The 24,896-nt window shown below is 38.1% G+C and overlaps 1 protein-coding gene across 2 annotated transcripts in view; it reads right to left on the bottom strand.

Annotated features, from left to right (window-relative positions):
* DNAJC2 (DnaJ heat shock protein family (Hsp40) member C2) overlaps positions 1-24,896 on the bottom strand; it is a 33,598-nt gene that overhangs the window by 5,412 nt on the left and 3,290 nt on the right. For both annotated transcript variants that reach the window (XM_020886084.2, XM_070469633.1), the window contains exons 2-13: positions 24,499-24,859; positions 22,259-22,449; positions 19,764-19,839; positions 11,513-11,611; positions 10,415-10,556; positions 9,006-9,086; positions 7,839-7,904; positions 7,416-7,507; positions 7,218-7,339; positions 6,647-6,796; positions 598-686; positions 454-523 (exon numbers count right to left, since the gene is read on the bottom strand). In XM_020886084.2, coding sequence (XP_020741743.1) covers positions 454-523; positions 598-686; positions 6,647-6,796; positions 7,218-7,339; positions 7,416-7,507; positions 7,839-7,904; positions 9,006-9,086; positions 10,415-10,556; positions 11,513-11,611; positions 19,764-19,839; positions 22,259-22,449; positions 24,499-24,562 — 1,242 coding nt within the window. In that variant the 5' untranslated portion in view covers positions 24,563-24,859. The remainder of the gene's footprint in view (positions 1-453; positions 524-597; positions 687-6,646; positions 6,797-7,217; positions 7,340-7,415; positions 7,508-7,838; positions 7,905-9,005; positions 9,087-10,414; positions 10,557-11,512; positions 11,612-19,763; positions 19,840-22,258; positions 22,450-24,498; positions 24,860-24,896) is intronic.

Genomic DNA, 24,896 nt, shown 5'->3' with positions numbered 1-24,896 from the left:
TAACTGTTCCTGAACTTTGTGGCAGCAATAAATAGCATGAGACTTTCTCCACATCACCTAGGCACAGGGTTATACATAGCAGCTACTAACACTTGTTGCACTGAATTGAATTTCTGGGCCTGTTTCCTCATCTGTAAAATAAAAGGTGTAGACTAGACAGAATAAAAATCTCTTTTGGTTCTAAATGTTATTATCCTACAAAAATGCTCAAGGAATTAACACAGTTTTTTTAACAGTGATTCTGAAAAATCTATGATTAATGTGCTAGATGACCACAAATCAAACATATATGATAATAAGTATAAATACTTAAATCCAGTTTACATCAACCCAAACAGAAATGAGACACTTTCTGCCCCTACAGTAACTTACATGTTAGGTGGGGAAATACTTAGGTGAAAGCAGTACTGAGGCAGATTAAGTGCTAAATACAGGTAGAAGTGATATGATTACCTGTTTTTCCAGAGCAGCCTTTCCTACTTCTTTAGTAGACGATGTAAGTGTTTCATTCAAGCACTGTAAACTTAAAAGAAAAAAGGGGATGAAACTTTATCCTACGCCCAACAGAAGACGTCAACAGCAGCTTTATAGTTATACCTTGCTAATTCAAGCCGATCACAAAGTTTTTCCACTTCTTCCATCATTTTAACACGTTCTGCCTCACTGTCAGAAAAGTGATTCCAAGTCTAGAAGTATAAACACAAACATTTTCATCTTCTATCTACTGGCACTTAAGACATCCATAAACACAATTACAAAGCTTGAAGTTTTCAAGAAGTTCTTAAGTTGAACATGTTGCCTTCTGACCACCAAACACCACATTCCTAGGGCACCTCCCAAGGCTCTCCTTGGCCAGCCAGCAATAAAGAGGCATCAGCAAATGGATGGAGGAGCAAAACAGAAACAATGTGATGGTGCAGAAGACCTCTGCATGTTACAAAACAATGATTCCTCACAGAACCACTGAAGAATCAAGAAACTCTTTACAACAAAATCCCTTTGTCAGGCTCCCTGTTCTGTCTAGTATGTGTGCCAAACTATTTAAAAAAATGTGTTAAGGAATAGGAAGTCCAGCGACACCTGTTGACTAGAGACAATACTTAGAATGGAATGTCATGATGTGCGTGGATGTACAAGAATCGGAAAGTACTTCTCATACTTCTATAAGCTGCTGCTGACACATCTCCCATCCCTCGCTTCTCCTTGCTCCCTTACTCCATGCAACCTGGTGCTAAGGTTCCAATGCTTCTTTTACTGGGACACTTCCCTAAGCTTCCAAAAGCTTTACTGATTTTCTTCCTACCTCTTTGGGTCACTCCTTCTCAGGCTCTGCTTCCTCTCAGTTCAGTCACTAAGTCATGTACGACTGTGCGACCCCATGGACTGTAGCACGCCAGGCTTCCCTGTTGATCACCAACTCTGGAGCTTACTTATGTCCATCGAGTCAGTGATGCCATACAACCATCTCATCCTCTGTTGTCCCCTTCTCCTCCTGCCTTCAATCTTTCCCAGCATCAGGGTCTTTCCCAATGAGTCAGTTCTTTGCATCAGGTGGCCAAAGTATTGGAGCTTCAGCCTCAGCATCAGTCCTTCTGATGAACATTCAGGACTGATTTCCTTTAGGATTGACTGGTTGGATCTCCTTGCAGTCCAAGGGACCTCAAGAGTCTTCTCCAATACCACAGTCAAAAGCATCAATTCTTCGGCACTCAGCTTTCTTTATAGTCCAACTCTCACAACAGAACATGACTACTGGAAAAACCATAGCTTTGACTAGATGGACCTTAGTTGGCAAAGTAATAGTTCTGTATTTTAACATGCTGTCTAGATTGGTCATAGCTTTTCTTCCAAGGAGCAAACATCTTTTAATTTCATGGTGGCAGTCACCATCTGCAGTGATTTTGGAGCCCAAGAAAATAAAAGTCTGTCACTGTTTCCATTGTTTCCCCATCTATTTGCCATGAAGTAATGGGACCAGATGCCATGATCTTAAATTTTTTGAATGCTGAGTTTTAAGCCAACTTTTTCACTCTCCTCTTTCACTTTCATCAAGAGGCTCGTCAGTTCCTCTTTGCTTTCTGCCATAAGAGTGGTGTCATCTGCATGTGTGAGTTATTGGTATTTCTCCTGGCAATCTTGATTCCAGCTTGTGCTTCACCCAGCCTGGCATTTTGCATGATGTACTCTGCATGTAACTTAAATAAGCAGGGTGACAATATACAGCCTTGATGTACTCCTTTCCCAATTTGGAACCAGTCTGTTGTTCCATGTCCAATTCTAACTGTTGCTTCTTGACCTGCATACAGATTTCTCAGGAGGCAGGTTAAGATGGTCTGGAATTCCCATCTCTTTAAGAATGTTCCAGTTTGCTGTGATCCACACCGTCAAAGGCTTTGGCGTAGTCAGTAAACAGAACTAGATGTCTTTCTGGAACTCTTGTATTTTCTATGATCCAACAGATGTTGGCAATTTGATCTCTGGTTCCTCTGCCTTCTCTAAATCCAGCTCGAACATCTGGAAGTTCTTGGTTCATGTTCTGTTGAAACGTTGCTTGGAGAATTTTGAGCACTACTTTGCTAGCGTGAGAGATGAGTGCAATTGTGCGGCAGTTTGAGCATTCTTTGGCATTGCCTTTCTTTGGCATTGGAATGAAAACTGGCCTTTTCCAGTCCTGTGGCCACTGCTGAGTTTTCCAAATTTGCTGGCATATTGAGTGCAGCACTTTTGCAGCATTATCTTTTAGAATTTAATATAGCTCAGCTGGAAATCCATCACCTCCACTAGCTTTGTTCTTAGTGATGCTTCCTAAGGCCACTTGACTTCGCATTCCAGGATGTCTGGCTCTAGGTGAGCGATCACACCATCGCAGTTATCTGGGTCATGAAGATCTATTTTGTATAGTTCTTCTGTGTAGTTCTGCCACCTCTTCTTAATATCTTCTGCTTCCGTTAGGTCCATACTGTTTCTGTCCTTTATTGTGCCCATCTTTTCATGAAATGTTCCTTGGTATCTCTAATCTTGAAGAAATCTCTAGTCTTTCCCATTCTATTGTTTTCCTCTTTTTCTTTGCATTGATCACTAAGGAAGGCTTTCTTATCTCTCCTTGCTATTCTTTAGAACTCTGCATTCAGATGGGTGTGTCTTTCCTCTTCCCCTTTGCCTTTCGCTTCTCTTCTTTTCTCAGCTGTTTGTAAGGCCTCCTCAGACAACCATTTTGCCTTTTCTTTTTTGGGGGGATGGTCTTAATCACCGCTTTCTGTACAATGTCACGAACCTCTGTCCATAGTTCTTTAGGCACTCTATCAGATCTAATCCCTTGAATCTATTTGTTACTTCCACTGTATAATCATAAGGGATTTGATTTAGATCATACCTGAGTGGTCTAGTGGTTTTCCCTGTGTGTGTGTTAGTTGCTCAGTCGTGTCTGACTCTTGGCAATCCCATGGAATACAGCTCACCAGGTTCCTCTGTCCGTGGGATTCTCCAGGCAAGAATATTGGAGTGGGTTGCCATTTCCTTCTCCATTTAAGTGTGAATTGTGCAGTAAGGAATTCATGATCTGATCCAGTCAGCTCCCAGTCTTTTTTTCACTGACCATATAGAGCTTCTCCATCTTCGGCTGCAAGGAATATAATCAATCTGAATTTGGTATTGACCATCTGGTTATGTACATCTGTAGAGATGTCTTTTGTGTTGTTGGAAGAGGGTGTTTGCCATGACTAGTGCATTCTCTTGGCAAAACTCTGTTAGCCTTTGCTCTGCTTCATTCTGTACTCCAAGGCCAAACTTGCCTGGTACTCCAGGTATCTCTTGACTTCCTATTTTTGTATTCCAGTTCCCTATGAAGAAAAGGACATCTTTTTGGGTGTTAGTTCTAGAAGCTCTTGTAAGTCATCATAGAACCGTTAAACTTTAGATTCTTTAGTATTAGCGGTTGGGGCTTAGACTTGGATTACTGTGATACTGAATGGTTTGCCTTGGAAACAGAGATCATTCTGTCATTTTTGAGACTGAGCCCAAGTACTGCATTTTGGACTCTTTTGTTGACTATGAGGGTTAGTCTATTTCTTCTAAGGGATTCTTACCCACAGCAGTAGATATAATGGTCATCTGAATTAAATTCACCCATTCCCATCCATTTTATTTAGTTCACTGATTCCTAAAAACATTCACTCTTGCCATCTCTTGTTTGACCACTTTCAATCTACTTTGATTCATGGACCTAACATTCCAGGTTCCTATGCAATACTGTTCTTTACAGCATCGGACTTTACTTCCAACACCAGTCACATCCACAACTGGGTGCTGTTTTTGCTTTGGCTGCATCTCTTCAATCTTTCTGGAGTTATTTCTCTGTTCTTCTCCAGTAGCATACTGGGCACCTACTGACTGGGGGAGTTCATCTTTCAGTGTCGTATCTTTTTGTCTTTTCATACTGTTCATGGGCTTCTCAAGGCAGGAATACTGAAGTGGTTTGCATTCCCTTCTCCAATGGAACACGTTTTGCTAGAACTCTCCATCATGACCTGTCCGTCTTGGGTGGCCCTACAAGGCATGACTCATAGTTTCACTGAGTTAGACAAAGCTGTGGTCCATGTGATTAGTTTGGTTAATTTTCTGTGATCATGGTTTTCATTCTGTCTGCCCTCTGGTGAATAAGGATAAGAAGCTTATGAAAGCTTTCTGACAGGAGATTGACTCTGGGCAGGGCCGGGGAACTGGGTCTGGTTCTGATGGGTGGGGCTATGCTCAATCTTTAATCCAATGTTCTGCTGATGGGCGGGGCTGTCTCTCCTCCCTGTTGTTTGTTCCCTCCCTTTAAATGGCAACCCACTCCAGTATTCTTGCCTGGAAAATTCCCTGGTAGGCTACAGTCCATGGGGTTGCAAAGAGTCGGACATGACTGAGCGACTTCACTTTTACTTTTCATTTTCTTCCTTACCACCACCTGTTTGGTACTTTTTCAACCTGGTACTCATCTTTAATTATTTCAATTGCCTGTTTTCTTGTCATTCTCCATCATTAAATAGTGGATTCCTGAAAGCAAAGACTGTGTTATCATTATATCAACATCAGTTGTAACTGCCTGGCACATACTTAGTGCCTATCAGATATGCGATGAATGAATAAAAGAACTTATGCTGGTAATTAGCCTCCAACTAATAAAAATAAATGGAAAAAAAAAAAAAGAACTTATGCTGGAAAGGAGCAATAATAAAAAGTTACCAAAGGCCAGAACTTTAATCCTCTTTTATGTACCATCTCTAAGAACTATTTAAATTTTCTATTTTCTAACTAACTTTTAAAGTTTTTGATTCAGTTCTCCTTATGCCAAATCTAACAAGTGCTACATGTGAATGATCTCTCATCTTCGTTAACTCTTTCTAGGTATTACTTCAGTTACTGTAAAGGTGAGGAAGATGAGACACAAACAGGCTGAGGGAAGCTCCTGAGAACCACGGCCAGGACAAGGAAGTAGAGAATGACTTCAAATCTAAGCTGCTAGCACTGAGCCCCTGCTCTCAACAACTATAACACACTGCATTCTTTTCAATTTTCTAGGTGAAATCTGAGGAAAATATTTCATTTTTTGTATTTAGATTTTCCCCTTGTCTAAAGTCTGAAGAGACAGATTGTATTTTTATTAAATGTCTTTCAAAGCCTAGTGATGGGGCAGTTTTAATTTCAATTTTATTAAGTGAAGATTTAAGATGCCATTTATTAGAATACATATTCTAGTGTCTGGAGCCTCTGGACAGTTACATGAAAGGGTTTACTTTACATAGCAAGTATGAACATACTTGCTGAATTAAACTACAATGGTGCAGTATATGGTGCAGTATATGGTGTGGCAATCTCTAGCTTGGAATTTCATTAATTTATTCATTTGATGCTGTGTGGTATGAAATAATATTGGCCTCTAACTTTACCAGTTTAAAACCTAAGACCGTCTCTTGGAAAAAACTACATTTGAAAATTTTGGGGCCTTTTTAGTCAACATTTTTATTAAAATCTATATTTGAACACAAATTATCAGCACTGAACTAAATAATATCCCTTTATTTAGACAAAAGGAAAGCTTTTAGATCCTTAAAAGCAACCCATGTTTAACTTCTAAAAGAACTTTTTCTGTGATAAAAATTAATTTTACACTATTAAAGAAACAACCAGACAAAACCAATTCGTGGTGCATTCTTAGAATAAATGATCTGATTTCTCCAACTGGGGGGAAAGGGGTGAGATAGTGATGGTAGGGGAGGGGGGCCTGTGACAGACACAACCAGGAGATACACAGCTGACACTGTTGCTCTTATTTATATCCTAATTTGATCAATTCAAGTATAAAAAGATGTTAAGATAATCAAGAAGATTTGAATATGGAACATGTATTAAAATAATAAGCTTTTTTCTTCTTGACGGTTTAAAAAGCCAAGATGGTTATTTTAAAAACAAACAAAACACGACCCTATCAGAGTTGCATACTGAATATGCATGTGTGAAATTTTTAAAAAGTGAATTTTAAAATATTTATGTTTTGAGATAAAGTGCAGATAGTAGTTTATATTTTTATCATATAGAAATATTTTTAAGTTTAAACAGAATCTGATTTACTTGTGTGTAGTGTTTGTTCAATCAGTCAACGTACCTTGCATGAGTTTCGAAGTTTTTGCCTTTCTTTCTTAATGGCTTTTTTCTGGATATCTTTCTCCTTCTTTGCCAATAATGCTTGTTGTCTAACTTCCTCTTCTTCTTTCTCCTTTGCTAACCGAGCAGCTTCTAATTCAGCTTGTCTTTGCTTTAATAAAATTATTTAGTAATAAAATTAGAATTCTTAAATGCTCTATAACCTTACTAAAAAAAATACAATTTTTAGTAACATATTACAAAAAGGTAAACATCAACTTATCAAATACTGAAGGAAAAGCAGATAAATTTTTATCTTTTATCTGCTTTTTATAAATTTTTTTCTACAAAAATTTATAGAAATGTAAAACAGACATGAAATAAGTGTAGTATTAAGAAATTTATATGACATCATGTTTTTGCCCAGTAAGAATTTGGAGGTAAAGAAGATCCTTCTATCAACTATGCCAAATGTCGTGAATCATTCATAGTAGCACCTAGGTCTCTGCTGACAGATTCTGTGTTTAAAATAGATCTGAAGACTGACAGTATTATGAACATTTAAAGTCCAACTTTATCAAATGTCATCTTACTTTCTCTTTAGCCTCTTGCTCCTTTCGTTTTGCGTCTGCTTTTGCTTTCTTTTCTGCTTCTTTCTTGGCTTTTTCCTCTTCCTTAAATTTTTTTATCCTTGGGTCACAGCTATATGCATTATCTACCAAAAAAAGTTAAATCTTTTGAATGTCTAATATTTAATTAAAGAACTCTAAATACCCATCAGTAACACTTACCAACTAATGTTCTTATTCTGTTCATTTCTTCTTTTTTCCTTTGGGCCCTTGTTGCTCTGTTCTGCTTTTCAATCCATCTCCTTTCGTCACGACTATTAAATAGGAAATATTGGAAACAAACTATTGCTTATAGATGGTATGATAGGAAAATGTAATGTTTTATAAATAAAACTAGTTAAGCAACCAGAAGAAAAAGAATTTGCTGACTTGAGCTTTATTGACAATTTCTTAAGTAATTTTATTAGCATATCATATTTAGCACTATCAAGCTTAACTTGTGAGATGGGCTCTCAAAATATCAAAAAACTCATTTAAAATGGATGCACAGAAAAATGTGAAGGAAAATACACATGGTGCATTTTTATATCATCACAAATACCAAAGAACCAAATAAAATGTCTTATCAATGATTTACATACATACCATTCTGCTTTTTCTTTTTCTTCTTCATCTAAATAAGAAAATTCTCTCCAAGAATCAAAATTATACCTAATAGAAATAAAATAAAGTCAAGCCAAAACAAATGAAAAATATCTTCCTTTTAAAATTAAGTTAGGAGCATAAAATTTTAAGAAACTTTAATGACAAGTGGATGAGTTTAATAGATCCCTCCCCTCTTTTCTGATACTGAAATTACACTATACTCAAGTCTTTTTCTTCTTCTTTTTAAAATGATTCTGTATTTGGAATGCAGGTCTAAAATACTTATCAGCCCTAAATCAAAATCCAGCTTCCTGCTATCTCTTCTGAGTATCAGGTTTTACTCTTGACTGGGACTTGTTACAAGTTGTCCCTGCCTTCACCTCCCCTAGTTTGTCAAGTTTTAAGGTCACCTAGTAATGGTTACTTTATCTGGTTTGTATTCTCTGAAGGTAAGAGCAACTACAACTGACAGAGCTAAATTTGTCGTCTGTTTTACAGTGATTTTGTTTTCATATTTACCAGATACTTAATGATAAAATATAGCACACATAATATAAAAGTAGAAAATGAGTAATATGTATTAAAATTAATGAACCAGTTAGAGACCACAGAATTCCTTGTCATATATTCAAATAACTTTAAAAAATAAATGAAAAATTTTTTACTGAATTCAAATGACGAATTTTTCATTGTTTTTTATTGCTATAGTGTGCTTGACATCTAGAAATCTGGTTGATAGAAAACAAATTGGAAAAACAATCATAAAAGCCTAAATATTGCACAGGAGATAATACAGCATTCTGTGGAAACTGATTTCTTAAAGTGAAGTCGCTCAGTCGTGTCCAACTCTTTGCTACCCTGTGGAGTATAACCCACACAGGCTCCTCTGTCCATGGGATTATCCAGGCAAGAATACTGGAGTGAGGTGCCATTTCCTTCTCCAGGGGGTCTTCCCAACCCAGGGATCGAACCCAGGTCTCCCACATTGCAGGCAGATGCTTTAACCTCTGAGCCGCCGGGGAAGATTTCTTAAAAGAGTCCTCCTTTTGTTCAGTGAAGCTTCTGTGATTTTCCTACCCATCAATTAATTTATAAAAGTCAATCAAGTACTTATTGAATACTTTTCTAAAAAAATGAAAGCACTGGAGAAACAATGTATTCACTCACCAGAATGAATAAAATGCATCTACATCTTCAAATGATGAATTCATATCACCAAGTTTAGGGACATTTTTTTTATTTGACCACCTGAAATATTGAAAAAAAGAAAAGCTAAAAACATTTTGTACAAACGCTCAACACCTGATTTGTTAAAAAAGTTTTTATGAATCCCTTATAATCTTCCTGCTACGTCCTCCATGACTAAGAGATAGAGCAGGGGGATCAGGAATGCTGTGATGAGCAATACAGGTGCAGTAAAAGGGAGGGCAAGGGGAGGATGGGGTTCAGGAGAAAACAATGGAACAGTGTTCTAACTCTCAGCTTATCTTCAGTTCTGTAAATTACAAGGTTGTGGAAGATGCCAGGGTAGCCAGGAAAAACGACTCTAGCCCCACCTTTCAAGCTCACTTAGTCCTGCAGTACAAGCAGTACAGAAGGGACCTGCAGGCTGAGCCTTTTAAAAACGTGAATCCTCAGAGGGAATAGATTCCCACCTCCTCATCTCTACCACCTCCCCCTTAATAATCAGACTTGTAGCTTTAGCACTTCACCCACCATCTCTGAAAGGATCCTGAGACTGCTACTGATCTGTTTTGCCAACCTGATGCAGTGTTCCACACACTCACAAATATAATACACTAATTTTTTTTTACAACCTTTTTTTAAATCACAAAACAAAGGTAAGGAGAAAGGGTGTAGAAAATAGTAGGCTGTATCAAACCACTAATCAAAGTGCTTCTCAAACTTAGCTACCATCAAAATCACCTGCATTTAAAAAAACCTAGGCATTCCAAACCACTTAAATTAAAATCACAGTTTCTCCAGTGGAACCCAGGCATCAGGAACTGTTCAAGCTCCCCAGCTGATTCCAATATGCAGCTAAGATGTGCTCTGAGGAAACCTTCCAATGCAGACAGAAGCAAAAAAATGTAGATTACTGGTTCACAAACAATTTGAAACTGATTTTAATTAAATAAATTACATATGACTTAAATATAAATTCACCCTTTGTCAGAGAACCTTATGATAATCAGATGCTCAAAAATAGAATAAAAGTATTTCCTAAGTGAAAACTGACCAAATGTAGTAGTAGTGTACCTGTTAACAAAGGGGAGGGGGAAAATGGGACATCACTGTCACCTAAGTATCAGCATCACACTACATTAAGTCAACCACTACTGCTTCCCCCAAAGGAAATTTAAAAGAAAAATGTCCTGTGAGTTAATTTAACTAAAGGAAGGAAGAACTGTTTAGAGAATAAAATAAACAATTACAGCAAGTTCACCAGAGGAGCTCAATACTGCAGAAGAGGAGGAAGAGAACCAAACTATTACCAGAGGAGGAAACCAGAAACTTGGAACTCTAAGAAGCCAGCCAGTAGGGCATTATGATCACAAGGGGATGCCATAACTCACCGGGAATTCCTTTCAAACACTGGGGAAAACACTTCGAAGAAATTGTCCTTTGCTTCACTTTTAGAAGGAACTGAGTTATCAAAAGTAGGATCTACACTGTTAAACGCTCGTCTTTTCACTGGATCAGATAACATTTCATAAGCTGAAGAAAAAAAAAATCAAAGGTCACATCACCATAATGCTACATTTTTTTCCTTAAAAAAAAAAATTATTTTTTGTACTTAAAAATTGTGTGTGCTTATGGGGAGGGGAGGACTTCAGTAATAGCTCGAGCACTACTGGTTACAATGGGACTTAAAAACTTCTGTAAGTATCTCTTCTGGAAAAGACAGGACAAAACAATAAACACACTCAATCTTGAAGAAAGCATGACTGAGGAAAAAGAAATAGCTAGAAAAATAACTGTTAGATCCCAAGGCTGTCAAAAAAAAGAAAAAAAAATCAAAGGGTCTTTGGCATCCTGAGCACTGTGTAAGAGTGAGCCAATAAAGAGTAAGTTTGAAAAGTGTGTATTCAGTTTTTAAAAAATTAGCATCAAAATTAAAAATCATATCTAAGGAAACATTTAGAAACGGTGGTTGTCTCTGTTAGTTTGCTTATGAGGATATGGCTATGTAAATAGCCATTGACAGTTGTGGGTCCTTTACTAGGATAGAATCAACTTCTTGATTTAAATAAGCAAAATATCTGAGGAACAATTTAATCCCATAAGGCATCTGAAACTGAAAAAGATCTTAGTAGTCTCAACATTAAACACAGCACTTGCATGAAGTAACTCCAGGATAAGCTTCTCGTAAGAATCACCTGCAGATCTTGTTAAAAATGTAGATTCAGATTCAGTAGGTCTGGGTCAGGGCCAAAACTGCTGCATTTCTGACAAGCTGCGTTTCCGGCACTGCTGATGCCATTGGTTGGGAGAACCTCACTTTATAAAGTGAGGCTCTGGGGGAGATTACCACAAATAACCAGATATTAACTAAAAATGTTTTTAAATGGTATAGTATAAATGAACTACAGTATACACAGGAAAGCCAATCCAAACAATTAATAAATAATCTTCACTATTAAAAATTCCCAACCCTTAACAGGCTTTCTTACCTTTAGTTATGCAAGTGAAGTAGTCATTATCTCCTTCTTTTATTGGTTCACCGGCTGCTTTCCGTTTGTCCGGGTGATGTTTTAAAACCATTGCTTTATCTACAAAGTAAGATTTAGATAACTTGTCCTTTTAGTCATCAAAATTAAAAAAGATCAGTTAAGCAGAGCATTTTAAAAAGCATAATATTAATTTAAACATATTTTCTCCCACAGTAAAACATATGATTAAAAAGAAATTACAGAGAAATAATTTTAGCATGTATGTGCTCAGTCATGTCCAACTGTGTGCAACCCCATGGACTGCACTGCACCCTGCCAGGCTCCTCTGTCCACGGGATTTTCCGGCAAGATTATTAGACTGGGATGCCATTTCCTCCTCCCGGGGATCTTCCTGATCCAGAAACCCAAGTCTCTCGTGTCTCCCACACTGGCAGGCAGATTCTTTACCACTGGGCCACCTGAGAAACCCTGAAATAACTTCAAGAACTGGCCAAAGTGCCAGCATCCAAAAAGACAACTGCCATTAATATTTTGGTGTACGTCCACATAGACTTTTTTCCCCTTAAGCATATACCTTTAAAAATGTAGGTATAATCATACTATATACACCAATTTGTGATTTTTTTCAACTAAACATTACAGCAGTTCCATTTTCCAGGCAGTTGCAAACGTGTCAGAAAATTTTAACAACTACTTAGTACAGTATTTCAAGTAGATCTATCATAATTAATTCAACTATTTCTCTACTCTTGGGTATTTACTATAGATTGTTTCCAATTCTTCACTGCTATAAGCTATTTCAATATGAATCATTTTGTACACAAGTATTTTCATATTTATGACTCTTTCTTCTCAGTATATACTTAGAGAAGTATATCAGTGAGTGAAAATGTATGAACAAGTCCCTTTCTAAAAGTTATACCACTGCAACCCCTATGTTAACATTCTTTTCACCACAACCTCAACAGCACTGGATCCAATCGTTTAAAACATGATTATCACTGGTGCTCAAGGAGATAAAAAAAATGTTTGTGGTTATTTCTATCTTTCTTCCCTTACTTATGGAGTAATAGAGAGCTATCTTAGTTTTTCTTCGTAGCTTGTGAGTCACTTTACAGTGAATAATGGCTAGCTGTTAATATCCATTAAGCACTATATTTCAATTTGTCTTTTCAGTAACTCTCTGAGAAAAGTACTATTAGTTTCTCCATTTTACAGATGAGGAAATAAGGCACAAGGAGGTTAAATAACCACTTACTTTACCTCTATGCAACCTGTCCAAAGTCCAGGCCAAACTGGGCTCCAATCCAGGCAGCCTGACTCCAAAGCCTGTGCTTGTATGCTGCCTTTGCTAGTCCATCATGTTTGATGCTAATGCTTTCTCCAGCTGCTGTGACCATTGTGTTTTTTTTTTTTTTTTGACCATTGTGTTTTTAAAAAACATTCAGTTCATTAATTCATATTTACTGATCATTTCCTTTATACTGTATTCCAGTACTTATAAAGGAGGTCCTTCATTCTTCAGAAGTTTGATATGTTTCTATCTGAGTATCTTCTATGGTCAAAATTGAAAAGCTTATTTAATTTTCAAAGCCCTAACATTATCTAATAATCCTTCCCTTCTCTACTAATTTGTGAGGCTTCCTTTATCTCAGTAAATTTTACCAAGGTCTGTTTCTGGCTACCTATTCTTGTTTTTAATCCCGCGACAAGACTATCTTTCTAATATGTCTGATGGTACCTTCCAGAAACTATTATTTTTTTTTTCTTGCACTTGGCTACTTAATTCAACTCTTTTAGTTTTTAGGTAGATCCTGTTACCTACAGCTTCCCTTGTGACTCAGCTGGTAAAGAATCTGCGGGCAATGCGGGAGACCTGGGTTTGATTCCTGGGTTGGGAAGCTCCCCTGGAGAAGGGAAAGGCTACCCACTCCAGTATTCTGGCCTGGAGGATTCCATGGACTGTATAGTCCATGGGGTCACAAAGAGTCAGACATGACTGAGCCACTTTCACATATTACCTAAAAATAATATATTTCTTTCTTTCTTATAGTTCTCTCTCCTCTAATATCTTAATTCACTGACCCAAACTCCCAAATAGCATAAAAGTCATCAGCAGACTCCCTCATGGGTTTTTATGAGAGTATTACTAAGTCACACAGTTATAAGTTTGTTGGCAGTGAAATCTGAAATACGTGGGAATTAATTACATTTCTTTTCAAAGTTCTATTTATCAAAAAGGAGTGAATATTAAATTGTACTATATGTACTTTCACTATCTTCTTAGGACATCACATTGATATGTTGATAATATTATGTAAAATATAAGTATATTTAGCTGTGTTAATATATTTCTTAAGAGTAATATTCATTGGCAGTATTCATTTAACATATTGTTGAATTCATTTTGCTATTAACTGTTTTTGTTTGTTTTGGGTATTATTCAATACATTCATGGATGATACTTATAGTTTTTTTTTCCTCTGGCCACATTTAAAAAAGTAATTAGTTTTAAGATTCACAACAAAATTAAGAGGGTGATTAACAGATCTATAGACCGTCCGCCCTTCCTTATCAACTCGCCCTACCAGAGCAGTCCATTTGTTATTTTTTTTTCACCTAGCTTTTTTTTTTTTTCAAATCTGGCTGCACCACGTGGCTTGTTGGGATGTCGTTCCCTAACCAGAGATCAAACCCAGGCCCTGGCCATGGAAGTGCTGAGTCCTAACCACCAGACTAGCAGGGAATGCCCACTATTTGCTACAATTGATGACCCTACACTGACACATCATAATCACCTAAAGGCCACAGTTTTCACTCCTGGTGGTGGACATTCTGTGGGTTTGGATGAATGCATGACAACAGACATCCATCATAATATACAGAGTATTTTCACTGCCCCCAAATCCTCTGTGGTCTACCTATTCATCTCTCCTCAATCCCTCAACCCCTGGCAACCAAGAACTTTTCACTGACTTTTCCATAATTTTGCCTTTCAATGCCAGGTTTTCATACTAGGATTACATTAACGGTCATGAAATGAATTGTTTCTAAAACAGTTTATGTTTGGCATGAAAATTTTCAAATCCTTAAGCATTTGAAAAAGAAATTCACCTAAGAAATCACCTAGGCCTATACATTTTCAGGAGATAATTCTGGGTAACTCTTTAAATTTCTTCAATTCCAAAAAAAGCCAACTTTATAAAAAATTCCAAATTCCTTGCATTTAACTGTGGTCTCAGTTAAAAATATCTTCTGTAACTGTTTTTATTCCTTCTGTATTCTACTATGTTTTTCCTTCTTATAAATCCATTTTAGGATATTGTTTTATACTTTTTTCCTACTTTTTTCCTTCCATCTTCCTCAGTGATGTTCTTTTAAGTATTTGAATTGAGTGCTTTTTCTCTCCTTTAGAAAAGGTAACAGAGGTATTCTCTGGTGGTCCAGTGGTTAAGATTCCATGCTTCCACTGCGAGGGACCTGGGTTTGATTCCTGATCAGAGGGCTAAGATGCCACATGCCTTGCAGTGCAGCCAAAAAAAAAGGAGGGGTGGCAGGGTGGGAAGGAAAAGGTAACATGATAGCTTTGTAGGCAATGAACTTACTGATGGTAGGGCTCTAGCTGCCAACCGTCTGTTCTGATAGTCAATGATCTTGCTCTCACATCTATCAGTACAATTTTTATTTCTGTCTAGGTCCAAATGTGTATAAACAAATACTCAGGTGATCTTTTTTTTGGTTTGTTGAATCAGATCTACTTTATTACATAGAATAAAGTGTTCATATTTTAAGTACTCTGTTCAAAAGGTTGTGACAACTGTATACAGTTGCTTAAGAACCACTCAAAGGAAAACACAGATTGTTTCCATCACTCAGAGTTCCCCTGTACCCCTTTTCTGGTCGAGTCCCACCCCCCCCACCACTTGGGGCAACCTTTCTGACTTCTCTCATAAGAGATTATGTTTGTACGCTCTTGAAGTTCATCTAAATGGAATCATACAGTATGTTTTTGTATCTGACATAATGTTTTAAGATTCACCCCCTTATATGTATCAGCAATTTTTAAAAAACTGCTAAACACTACTCTATTTTAGGAATACAAGCAGTTTGCTTATCCATCATCCTGTTGGTGAACATCTGGGTGGCTTCCAGTTTTTGGACATTGTGCATAAGTCTGTTATGAATATTTCTGTACAAATCTTTTTATGGCATATTCAGTGATTTTTGTATACACTGCAAGGTTTCAGAAACTTTGATAAACACACTTTTGTTTTTTGAGCTATAGTAAAAAAAAAACAAGTGTATTCTCAGTTTCTCCACTAACACTCAAGAGGAGACATTTTCACCTTCTAGCCGGTTTAAGGAGAAAAGGAATTTATTGAAGGTTATTAGGCAGCTCACAGGAACTAAGAGTCTGATTATTAGGCCTGGAAGCTTACTAGCCAGGAACAACCATCACATCATATAGGATAGTTCAGAGGCGTGATGACCCCACCATTGTTGGGCACTGCAGGAAGGGAGCATTGGCTTTTCCCATGGCCAGTGCTTGGGGAAAACCGTAGCTTCTCTAGTCACCACTCGGGGCTCTTCCACCCTGGCTGGCAAAACGGATGCTGTGCAGCTCAGCCTGACTCACACTGTTCTCCTCTGAAATGCAAGTGTGTGCTGAGGAGTAAACCCTAATGGCAACCCATTCCAGTATTCCTGCCTAGAAAATTCCATGGAGAGAGGAGGCTGGCAGGCTACAGTCCAAGGAGTCACAAAAAGTTGGACACAACTAACTACACGCATGCACGCACACATGCCTACAAATATTCTCAATCTCAAGTCACAGCTCTTTATAAGTCAGGTAAGTTTTCTTTATTTGTAATTACTGTCTCTGTTACATTTATTCTGACCTGTTCTTTAGGGAAATCTGACATCTTTTTATTCTTTCCTTCTGAATCTTGGGAACATTTCTCTAGGCTGTCCTCTGCTTGACTGTTTTCTGAATAGTATGTCAGCCTTTGTAATTCTAAATCCTGCTCTCCTGTTTTGAGTTTCCAGGCAATTCTATTTTTTTTTCTCTTGAATCTCTTTCTGCAATGCCTATGTCACCCCCCCTTAACCCAATGCAACATCTTCGTATCACACTGACAAGGTGGAGCAAGTCTTCTTTTGAACCTTATGATAAAGTCTGAGGTAGGGGATGCCTGTTTTTTGTTAATAGTCTCCTCTAAAAAAAAAAAAACAAAATAGTCTCCTCTTACGCTACACTGTTTTTTCCTTCATTGACTTCTCCACCTAGTCACTTCTAGTCATTTATGTACAGTATACTCTGCCCAGAGTTGGGGCTGAAGGAGGCAAAAGATATCCTTCAATATTAAAAACAAGGTAACAGAGGCCAAAGAACATCTTCCAGTTTGAAAAAGAGACAAGGGTAATTTCTGAGCAGCTGTTGTGCATGTTTATTGTAATTTCAGACTTCTTTCTCCTCCCTTCCTCACCAAAGACAGTTTCTTGGGTTTTGAAGGTACATTACTAAATGGACTTTTATTGTACATTCATATTGTTATTATCAGAAAAAGCATCTATGATTTTTTTATATAGAAGTACAGCTGATTTACAATATTGTGTTAGTTTCAGTTGTATAGCAAAGTGATTCAGATATTTATATATTTTTTCCCCCGATTCTTTTCCATTATAGATTATTACAAGAAAGTCTACTATTTCTAATTTTAAGAGGCATTCTGTGAAACAGTTTTCAGCTTAAAATATGAGAATTACTTTTCAAATATTTATTTATTTATATTTATTTGGTTGCAATGGGCCTTAGTTGTGGCCTGTGGGATCTTCAGTTGCGCATATCGGATCCAGCTGCCTGACCAGGGATTGAACCCGGGTCTCCTTCACTGGAGCAGAGAGTTCTAGCCACCGGACCACCCAGGAAGTCCCCCATGAGAAGTATTTTAAGCTAAAATTATTAAATTTAGAAAATTCAAATCAAAGACTTTATTTCCAAGCAGGGACTATTAAACCTACATGCATCATTTGCCAGTGTGGCAATTTTTCTTCAAGAAAAAAATGGAAATACCTTTAGTATGCAAGTACTTTCTCTTAATCCATCATTCAACTTTCCTAGCAATTTATTCTTTTCAGATAATGCATAAAAAGAAAAAAAAAAAGACTACTTACTTTATCCACTCATGAATGAATCCCTAATTTTCATCATAGTCATTCAAAAAATTTTAAAAATTAAAACTTTCAACTAACTATTATGTACAAAATATGCTATAAGGATATACTATACAACACAGGGAATATAATCAATATTTTACAGTAACTATAAGTGGAGTATAACTTTTAAAAAATTGTGAATCACTATACTGGACACCTGTAATTTATATAATATTATACATTAACTATAATTTAAAAAATTAAATAAAATGCAAAAAAAAGCCTACAACCTCCTTTATGTGTTGGTAATAGGATTCAAGAACTAGAAGGGTCTCAGTGTAATCAGACTCATATTATTAGGTTTGTCTATGCTAGTAATTACAAATTTGCAAACAATTAACTTTGCATTTTTACTTTTGGACTAGATTCCAGGGAGCAGTAAGTAGCAGCCATCTATTTTACAGTGACAGAGGAAAGAGAATGTGTTTTCTGAATAAATACTAAGAAAATACAACAAGGAGGCAGAGAGCTAATCGTAAATCCACATAATGTTAATAATCTGTACATTGGGGGTGCAAAACTTTTGGCAACAGAATATTCAAAAATTAATTTCTATTATCCCAATAAAATGGACTTAACAGAAGCAAATGGATGTTTCTTTTATAATTATTACATATTTTTCTATCTTTAGAGAATTCCTCACCTTAAAACATAAAACTACTTTCATAGTTCTAAATCACTTCCAGTTCTTTCATAAATTTGTATGTGTCAACACATTATAGTATTTGTATGCTATTCTTTCAGAGTAAGACTTCACAGATACTTTTCCAGGGCAAATGAATTTTCTTAGCATTTATGTGTACTGCAATGACTATTCATGTGTATTAACATATGCTTATTCTAAAATCATGCCAGCCTTTAAAGAAATCCAATAATAGGTCTTAAATATTCTCATATATTCCTTCAACTAACAAAAAGAAGACACTTCCTGTGACTTTCCTAAATACAAGAAATAATCGGAAAATTTTGAGTTTCTTTATCATAGTTGTGTGCACTTTGTGCACAGTCATATCTGACTCTTTGTGAATACCCGGACTGTAGTCCACAAGGTGTCTCTGTCCATGGAATTTTCCAGGCAATAAAACAAGTGGGTTGCCATTTCCTGCTTCAGGGGATCTTCCCGACCCAGGGATCGAACCTGCGTCTCCTGCATTCGCAGGTGGATTCTTTACCACTGCATCACCTGGGAAGCCCCATTTACCATATTTAGGCTCAACCAGTATTTTTCAACATGAGGTAGGTCTCATTCAGTCATCTTTCTCCAAGTACAATACTTTCCCTTCTTGACTGACCCTGATTCCCTCTTCCTTTTTCATATGGCCACAATTTTACCTCCTCTGATCTCAATATCCATTCTCTAGAGTAGAAGGTAGAATACTGTTCTAAGATAAAAGAGAAAACTGATCACCTTCACCTCCTTCATGAAGCTTTACTAATTAGGTGACCAAATGGTGTGTAAGAAATTGCATCCACAAGACGTCAGAGGACAGAACAGTTTAGAGCACTGAGTGGACAGTGACTCTTAAGCCAATGAAGACTGGTTTGCCAACGATTTCTGCCCCCGCACCTGCCACCCCACCAATTTTTAACCTTGTCAATAAAAAGAACAGTGAAGCATCAGATACCTTTCTTGGACAGAAAAGATAAGATGGTACCAACAGAGATGTGACCTAAGCTCACAAAAGAGCACCAACAAACTGAAGTTATCAAGGCAACTTCCACTAAGCGCAGCTGGCCAAACTTCCAAATGGAGGTGAAATACTCTTTTTTAAAAGCGTGCCATTAGAAGAATGTTGTTTATTCTGTCACAAATACACTCACCTGATTTCTTGACCCTAATGAGGATATCCATTCAGGAGACTTATGGTTTATTTTTTATCTTGAAGGTAAGGGGACTGTGGTTATACACTGGTATACTACATAACTTACATTAAATCTAGTTATGCCTAGAGACTGTGATCATGGAACACTTTTTCAAGAGGATTACATTTCCTATAGCAGATATTTGACTATTCCAAAATAACTAAATACTTACGAGCTGCTTTAATCTGTCTCTGTGTAGCTTTGTATCTCACATGGCCAAGTCCAAGTACTGCATAATGATCTTGGTTCTGATAAAGACACAAAAGGGAGTCAAATCTGAAATGAAGCTGTATATCCTATCCCTTGTGTTGCTATCCTAATACAGTGTTTCCCAAAGTGAGACTCTCGTAACAGAAGTTTAGCGAGATATTCCACATGAGTCCTGAGGTCACAGAAGTTTAGGAAACATGGACCACTGTATATATAGCCTTCTTTGTAATCTGTATACATAGAAAGCAAACAAAGGCTCTGAGAAGCCCTGCAGTTAAAAACAAACAAATAAAAAAACCCAAAACAAAAACAAGCAGAGAGAAACCTATAAAGTCTAGTATTTTTTGAAATCACTTGACCAAATAACTCTTTTTTCTATTAATACAAGTTAATATCTTATGGCTATCCTTAAATCAGGGTATTGGCAGAAAGATTTCAGAACTGAGGGGAGCATTACAGAAGCCCCAGTAGGTTGGGCCAGTGGCAATGACAGTATAGGAACCATGTGGAGCAAAGAAGGTTGGGAGAACATTTTGAGAAACTGGTGTTTCTTTGGATAGGAAGCTCCTTCTTTCATTTTTCTAGCAAATTTAGAGGTTGAGGCAGCACTTGGGCAAAGGCTCCTGACAGAACTCAAAGGGTGTATCCAGTATCAGAGAATGAGTGGGAAGAAAGGGGAGTTGAAGGTATAAAACATGGAAGAAAAAAAATCAAATAGGATCAACTAGTTTTCCTTTAAATCCAGGACTGCAAACTCCCAATGGATGGGTTCCTTGATCATGCCTGGCATTCACACTTCATTCCACTCTCTAAAACTATTACTACATACCTTGTCCTCTAGTCTTTCCTTAAGCTTCATAGCCCCTGCTCCACCCTCTCATCAATGGCCTTGTTTCCTGCTTAATGAAAACTATGTAAATTATCATACTCAAATTCCTGCATCTTTTTGCCATTGTCCTGCATCCATGTATCTTTTACCTTTCCCTCACCACTGAGAAAGCCTGTCCTACTAAGACAAATTACTCCACTCCTCTTCTTGGTTCTAAACACCATCTTCTCTACATCTCTCAAATGCTGGCATCTATCAGCTGTCTTCTAAATTTCAACTGAATTATTTTTATCAGTATTAGAAGATGCTCTGTTATCACTCCTCATTCAGACCTGGCTTCCATTTCTTTGCTTCCCATCATTACTTCTTGAAAAAGCTGTCCTCCTTTAGCTTTACATTCTTTAGCATTTACTTTTCAAATCACTCCAATCTAGTTCTACTCTGTCCATTCTCAGCCCTGGGGGTATGAAGCTGCTCTCTTCAGAATCAATTTCCAACTGCCAAATACAAGATCACCCAACTGCCTTTATTTGACTTCAACTTTCACTGGCAGCACAGGTGATTCTTGAAACATTATCTTGCTTTAGTTTCTGTGAATCCACTGTTTTTCTCCCATCTTTCAGTAGGTTTTCCAGTTATTCTGACTGGCTTCTTGATGCCCTGCAAAGCTCAGTCCTGGGGTTTCTTTCTGTCTCTCTCTCTACTTTGATCCAAGGTGATCTGATCCGATGCCAGGGATGGAAGATGGTAAGTGCCCTGTAAATGCTCATGACTCCCTAGTTAACTCTAGCACAGATGTCTGAGTTCCAGATGCAGAGTAACACAACACCATGCCCCCCCAAACTTCCTTTTCCTGCAATGCTGTGCTGGTGACCAACACCACAGTCTAACAGGTGACTCAAGCTGGGGTCATCAGGGGTCTTCTAAATACATCCCCTTCTCTTGGGCAGCACAATCAAGGTCTCCAAGACTCATCAAGTCTACCTCCCCTCAAAGCAAATCTTTCTCCTCTGTCTCAAAACTTGGCTACAAATTTAGTTCAAGCATCAAGCATTCACTTGTACACTAGCCCTGTAACAGCAAACTATTCCCTTCCCCTCTCATCCTGCTCTCCCTTTTCAAGCAAATTTCTGTACTACCAGAAATTACTCTGCTGAAATTAGCTCAGAAACTTCAGATGATGTCTTACTGTCCTGAAAACAAAATATAAATTCCTTCCTTGGTATGGCATAAAAAGGACCCTCCAGAGTTCATTCAGATTCTGTTTTCAGTCTGATTTCTCACCACCACCCTTTCATGTGCTACTCTACCCTTCACCAAGTCCTGAAGAGGCAGCACATATCCTTTTACTCCTTTTGTCTTTGCACATCTATTCCTTCTGACCAGAACACCTTTTCTTCCTCTTCAAAGATTGTCCCTTAACGGTTTAAGACCACTCAAACATGACCTTTTCTGTGAAACCTTTCTGGATTTCTCCAGTAGAGCTAGTATCCTACGGCTAGTGCTGTCCCACTCAGGATTTGACCATAAACAGGTGCTAAATTATGATTATTTTGCTGAATCATTTAAAAACATGGTTTAATAATGGAAAACTGCACCTGACTGAACAAGATTCAGATATTAAATACCTTCCAGTCTTTGGGATCAAGTGTTTTCAGCATGGGAAACTCTTCTAACTGCAATTCTTCATCTTCCGATTCTTCTGATAACTCTTTCTTATCCTCCAGTTCCTGAAAAGAGGCAGAAGCATTTCTGTTTCTCCTCTTAACAAAAGCTTCAAACCATCTTCCCACAGGTTCAACTTGACAGAGTGTTGAGGCTGTGATTGAAAGTGTTAAGAGAGGCTTCAGTTTATTGCACAGAATAAATCTGTTCCAAGGCAATAAATAATATCAAACCAGTGACAGCATAAGTATAAAATTTTAAAACCATCAACTGAGAAAATAACTGCAGTAATCCAGTTAACACGAGAATAAGCAATAACCATTTCCTAGTATTTACAGAGAGTTAATCAACATCTCCCAATTATCCAATAAAACAGGACATTCAGCAATGTCGATAAATTGATACTTTTCTGATGAAATGAGAGGAAGGTGAGGGATAGGGAGAGATATTTCTAACTGCCTTCTTTTTAGACTAATAATTGTAATAAAGTAACAAATAATTATAAACTCATAAACAGTTAGCCTCATCAAAAAAATATAAAAACTAAAAATATTTTACTTATTAAAACCTGAACTTAGATAGCCTTCAAACATTTTAAGAATTCACTAGCAATGATTTTTTCTGAAAGTCAATTTTCAAGCAGCTAACAGGGATTTACTAATGAAACTGTGCTTTACTGGAACAGCTCTGAAATCAAAAGCTCTGAATTTCAGCGTGGGTCTGGCTATTAGTAGCTATGTGAAATGAGTCAGAGATGCCTTCAGCTGTAAAATGGGAATACTTATCTGCTTCCTTGTAAAACTGGATGACAAACTATGAAAGCATTTTGAAAATCAGAGAAATAAAAGTGAAGTCGCTCACTTGTGTCTGACTCTTTGCCACCCTGTGGGCTGTGGCCTACCAGACTCCTCTATCCATGGAATTTTCCAGGCAAGAGTACTGGAGTGGGTTGCCATTTCCTTCTCCAGGGTATTTTTCTTGACCCAGGGATCGAACCCAGGTCTCCCACATTGCAGGCAGACCCTTTACCATCTGAGCCACCAGGGAAGCCCCAAACTGTTAAAATAAAAGTAAGTCTTTATCATTATTCTTGGGAAGTGCGGTAAGTCACTATACCTTTGTACATTAACAATTCAAGAAAGGTAATTTGGGTCAGGAAAAAAGCGAGCATCTTGATTTCAATTTTTTATTTCAAATGAAAGCAAAAGGCTGTATTGTTCAATAATAACTCAGATTTAAGTCTTTCTTTGTACTGAATGGCCACAATTTTGTAAAACTATTTCCGCTTTCCATGTTTTACTTGGGTAGGAAAATTGAGGTTTTTTCTACCATTCACAGAAGATTCCAAACCACTATGTTCAAGAAGCACGACCTGTGTAATGCAGGTGTGGCTTTCAAGCCTTTCTATTTGCGAGATTACAGAGAAACCTCTGTAAGCAGGAACACAGCATGTGCCGTGAAATATGTCTGAAATCACAAACAAGCGTCTATATATGTGGTTCTGATAATGAAATCATTGAAAACTAGAGACTCTTTAAATTTACAATATCATGACTGTCCTGGGCTATAAATCTAAGAAGCTGCAGCAGCAGGGGAACTTTCTCTCCCTTAAAAAAAAAAAAAAAAACAACAGAAGACAGTTGATTTACATTGGACGTTTCACTTAATGACTGCCTTTAAGTCTGTCTACACGGGTCTTACCACCACCACACAGTGGTCTTTTCTTACCGAATATAAAGACCACTGTTTGGGTTGGGACACCTAAAAAAACAAAGCCGGAACAAACGTACAGAGGGAGAAAGGTGTTTAAGCGAGCGCCGGCAGCAAAGCTTTGTAGGGGCTCGGGCACGTGGGGACCTCGCTGCGGGCAGTTTCTTCCCTTAGGCAAGGAGATGCTTGTAAGAACCTTTTTAGGGTACTGGAGGGTTTGGGACCGAACTGCTCCGCCTGATCCATGAGTCAGCAGCAGCGACACGAGGAAGAAATTGCCGGGGCAGAAGGAAGACGCCCCCCTCCCTCCTTCCTTCCAGTCTGAGGAAAGACTTCTGCGTTACAGGGAGCAAAAACACGCTCGTGACGTCGCTGCTCCGCACTCGATAAGCTAGTTGCCACGGACAAGGATAAAGAGGTTACGGGGTCGCCAAGGTGGAGAACCGAGGGAGGGGCGGCTGACTAGACGGAGCCGGGCTGAGTGGGCACGTACCAGAGGTCAGAGCGTGGGTGATGGCGGTGCCCTGGCCGTCTGCAGCGCTTGGCAGGAGCAGCATGATGACGCCGGCGCCAGCCCCACCGGCGCAGCGGCTCGCGTCCCAGGAGGAGGGCGCTTAGAGTCCCTCCAGCTCTACCTGCCTGTCCGAGCCTCGCGCCTTGGCTCTATGAGGTCCAGGAACCGGCGCATGGAGACGGCCAATAACTACTTCCGGGATGAATCCTTCGTGGTACTTAGGCCAATCCCACCCCCACTCCCCTCGGCCAACGTGTGCGGCTGCTTAGGTCCTCTACTGACTAATATCCGGCTGGGGACCAAGATTCACGAATGAAAGGTTCCTAGAATTATCAGTTCCCTGGTTTAAAAAAAAAAAAAAGGATTAATTTCCACTT

The sequence above is a fragment of the Odocoileus virginianus genome, chromosome 1 (genome assembly GCF_023699985.2).
Source record: "Odocoileus virginianus isolate 20LAN1187 ecotype Illinois chromosome 1, Ovbor_1.2, whole genome shotgun sequence".
NCBI lineage: Eukaryota > Metazoa > Chordata > Mammalia > Artiodactyla > Cervidae > Odocoileus > Odocoileus virginianus.
Note: the sequence above shows the minus strand (reverse complement) of the source record. Positions and strands in the feature narration are given on the sequence as shown.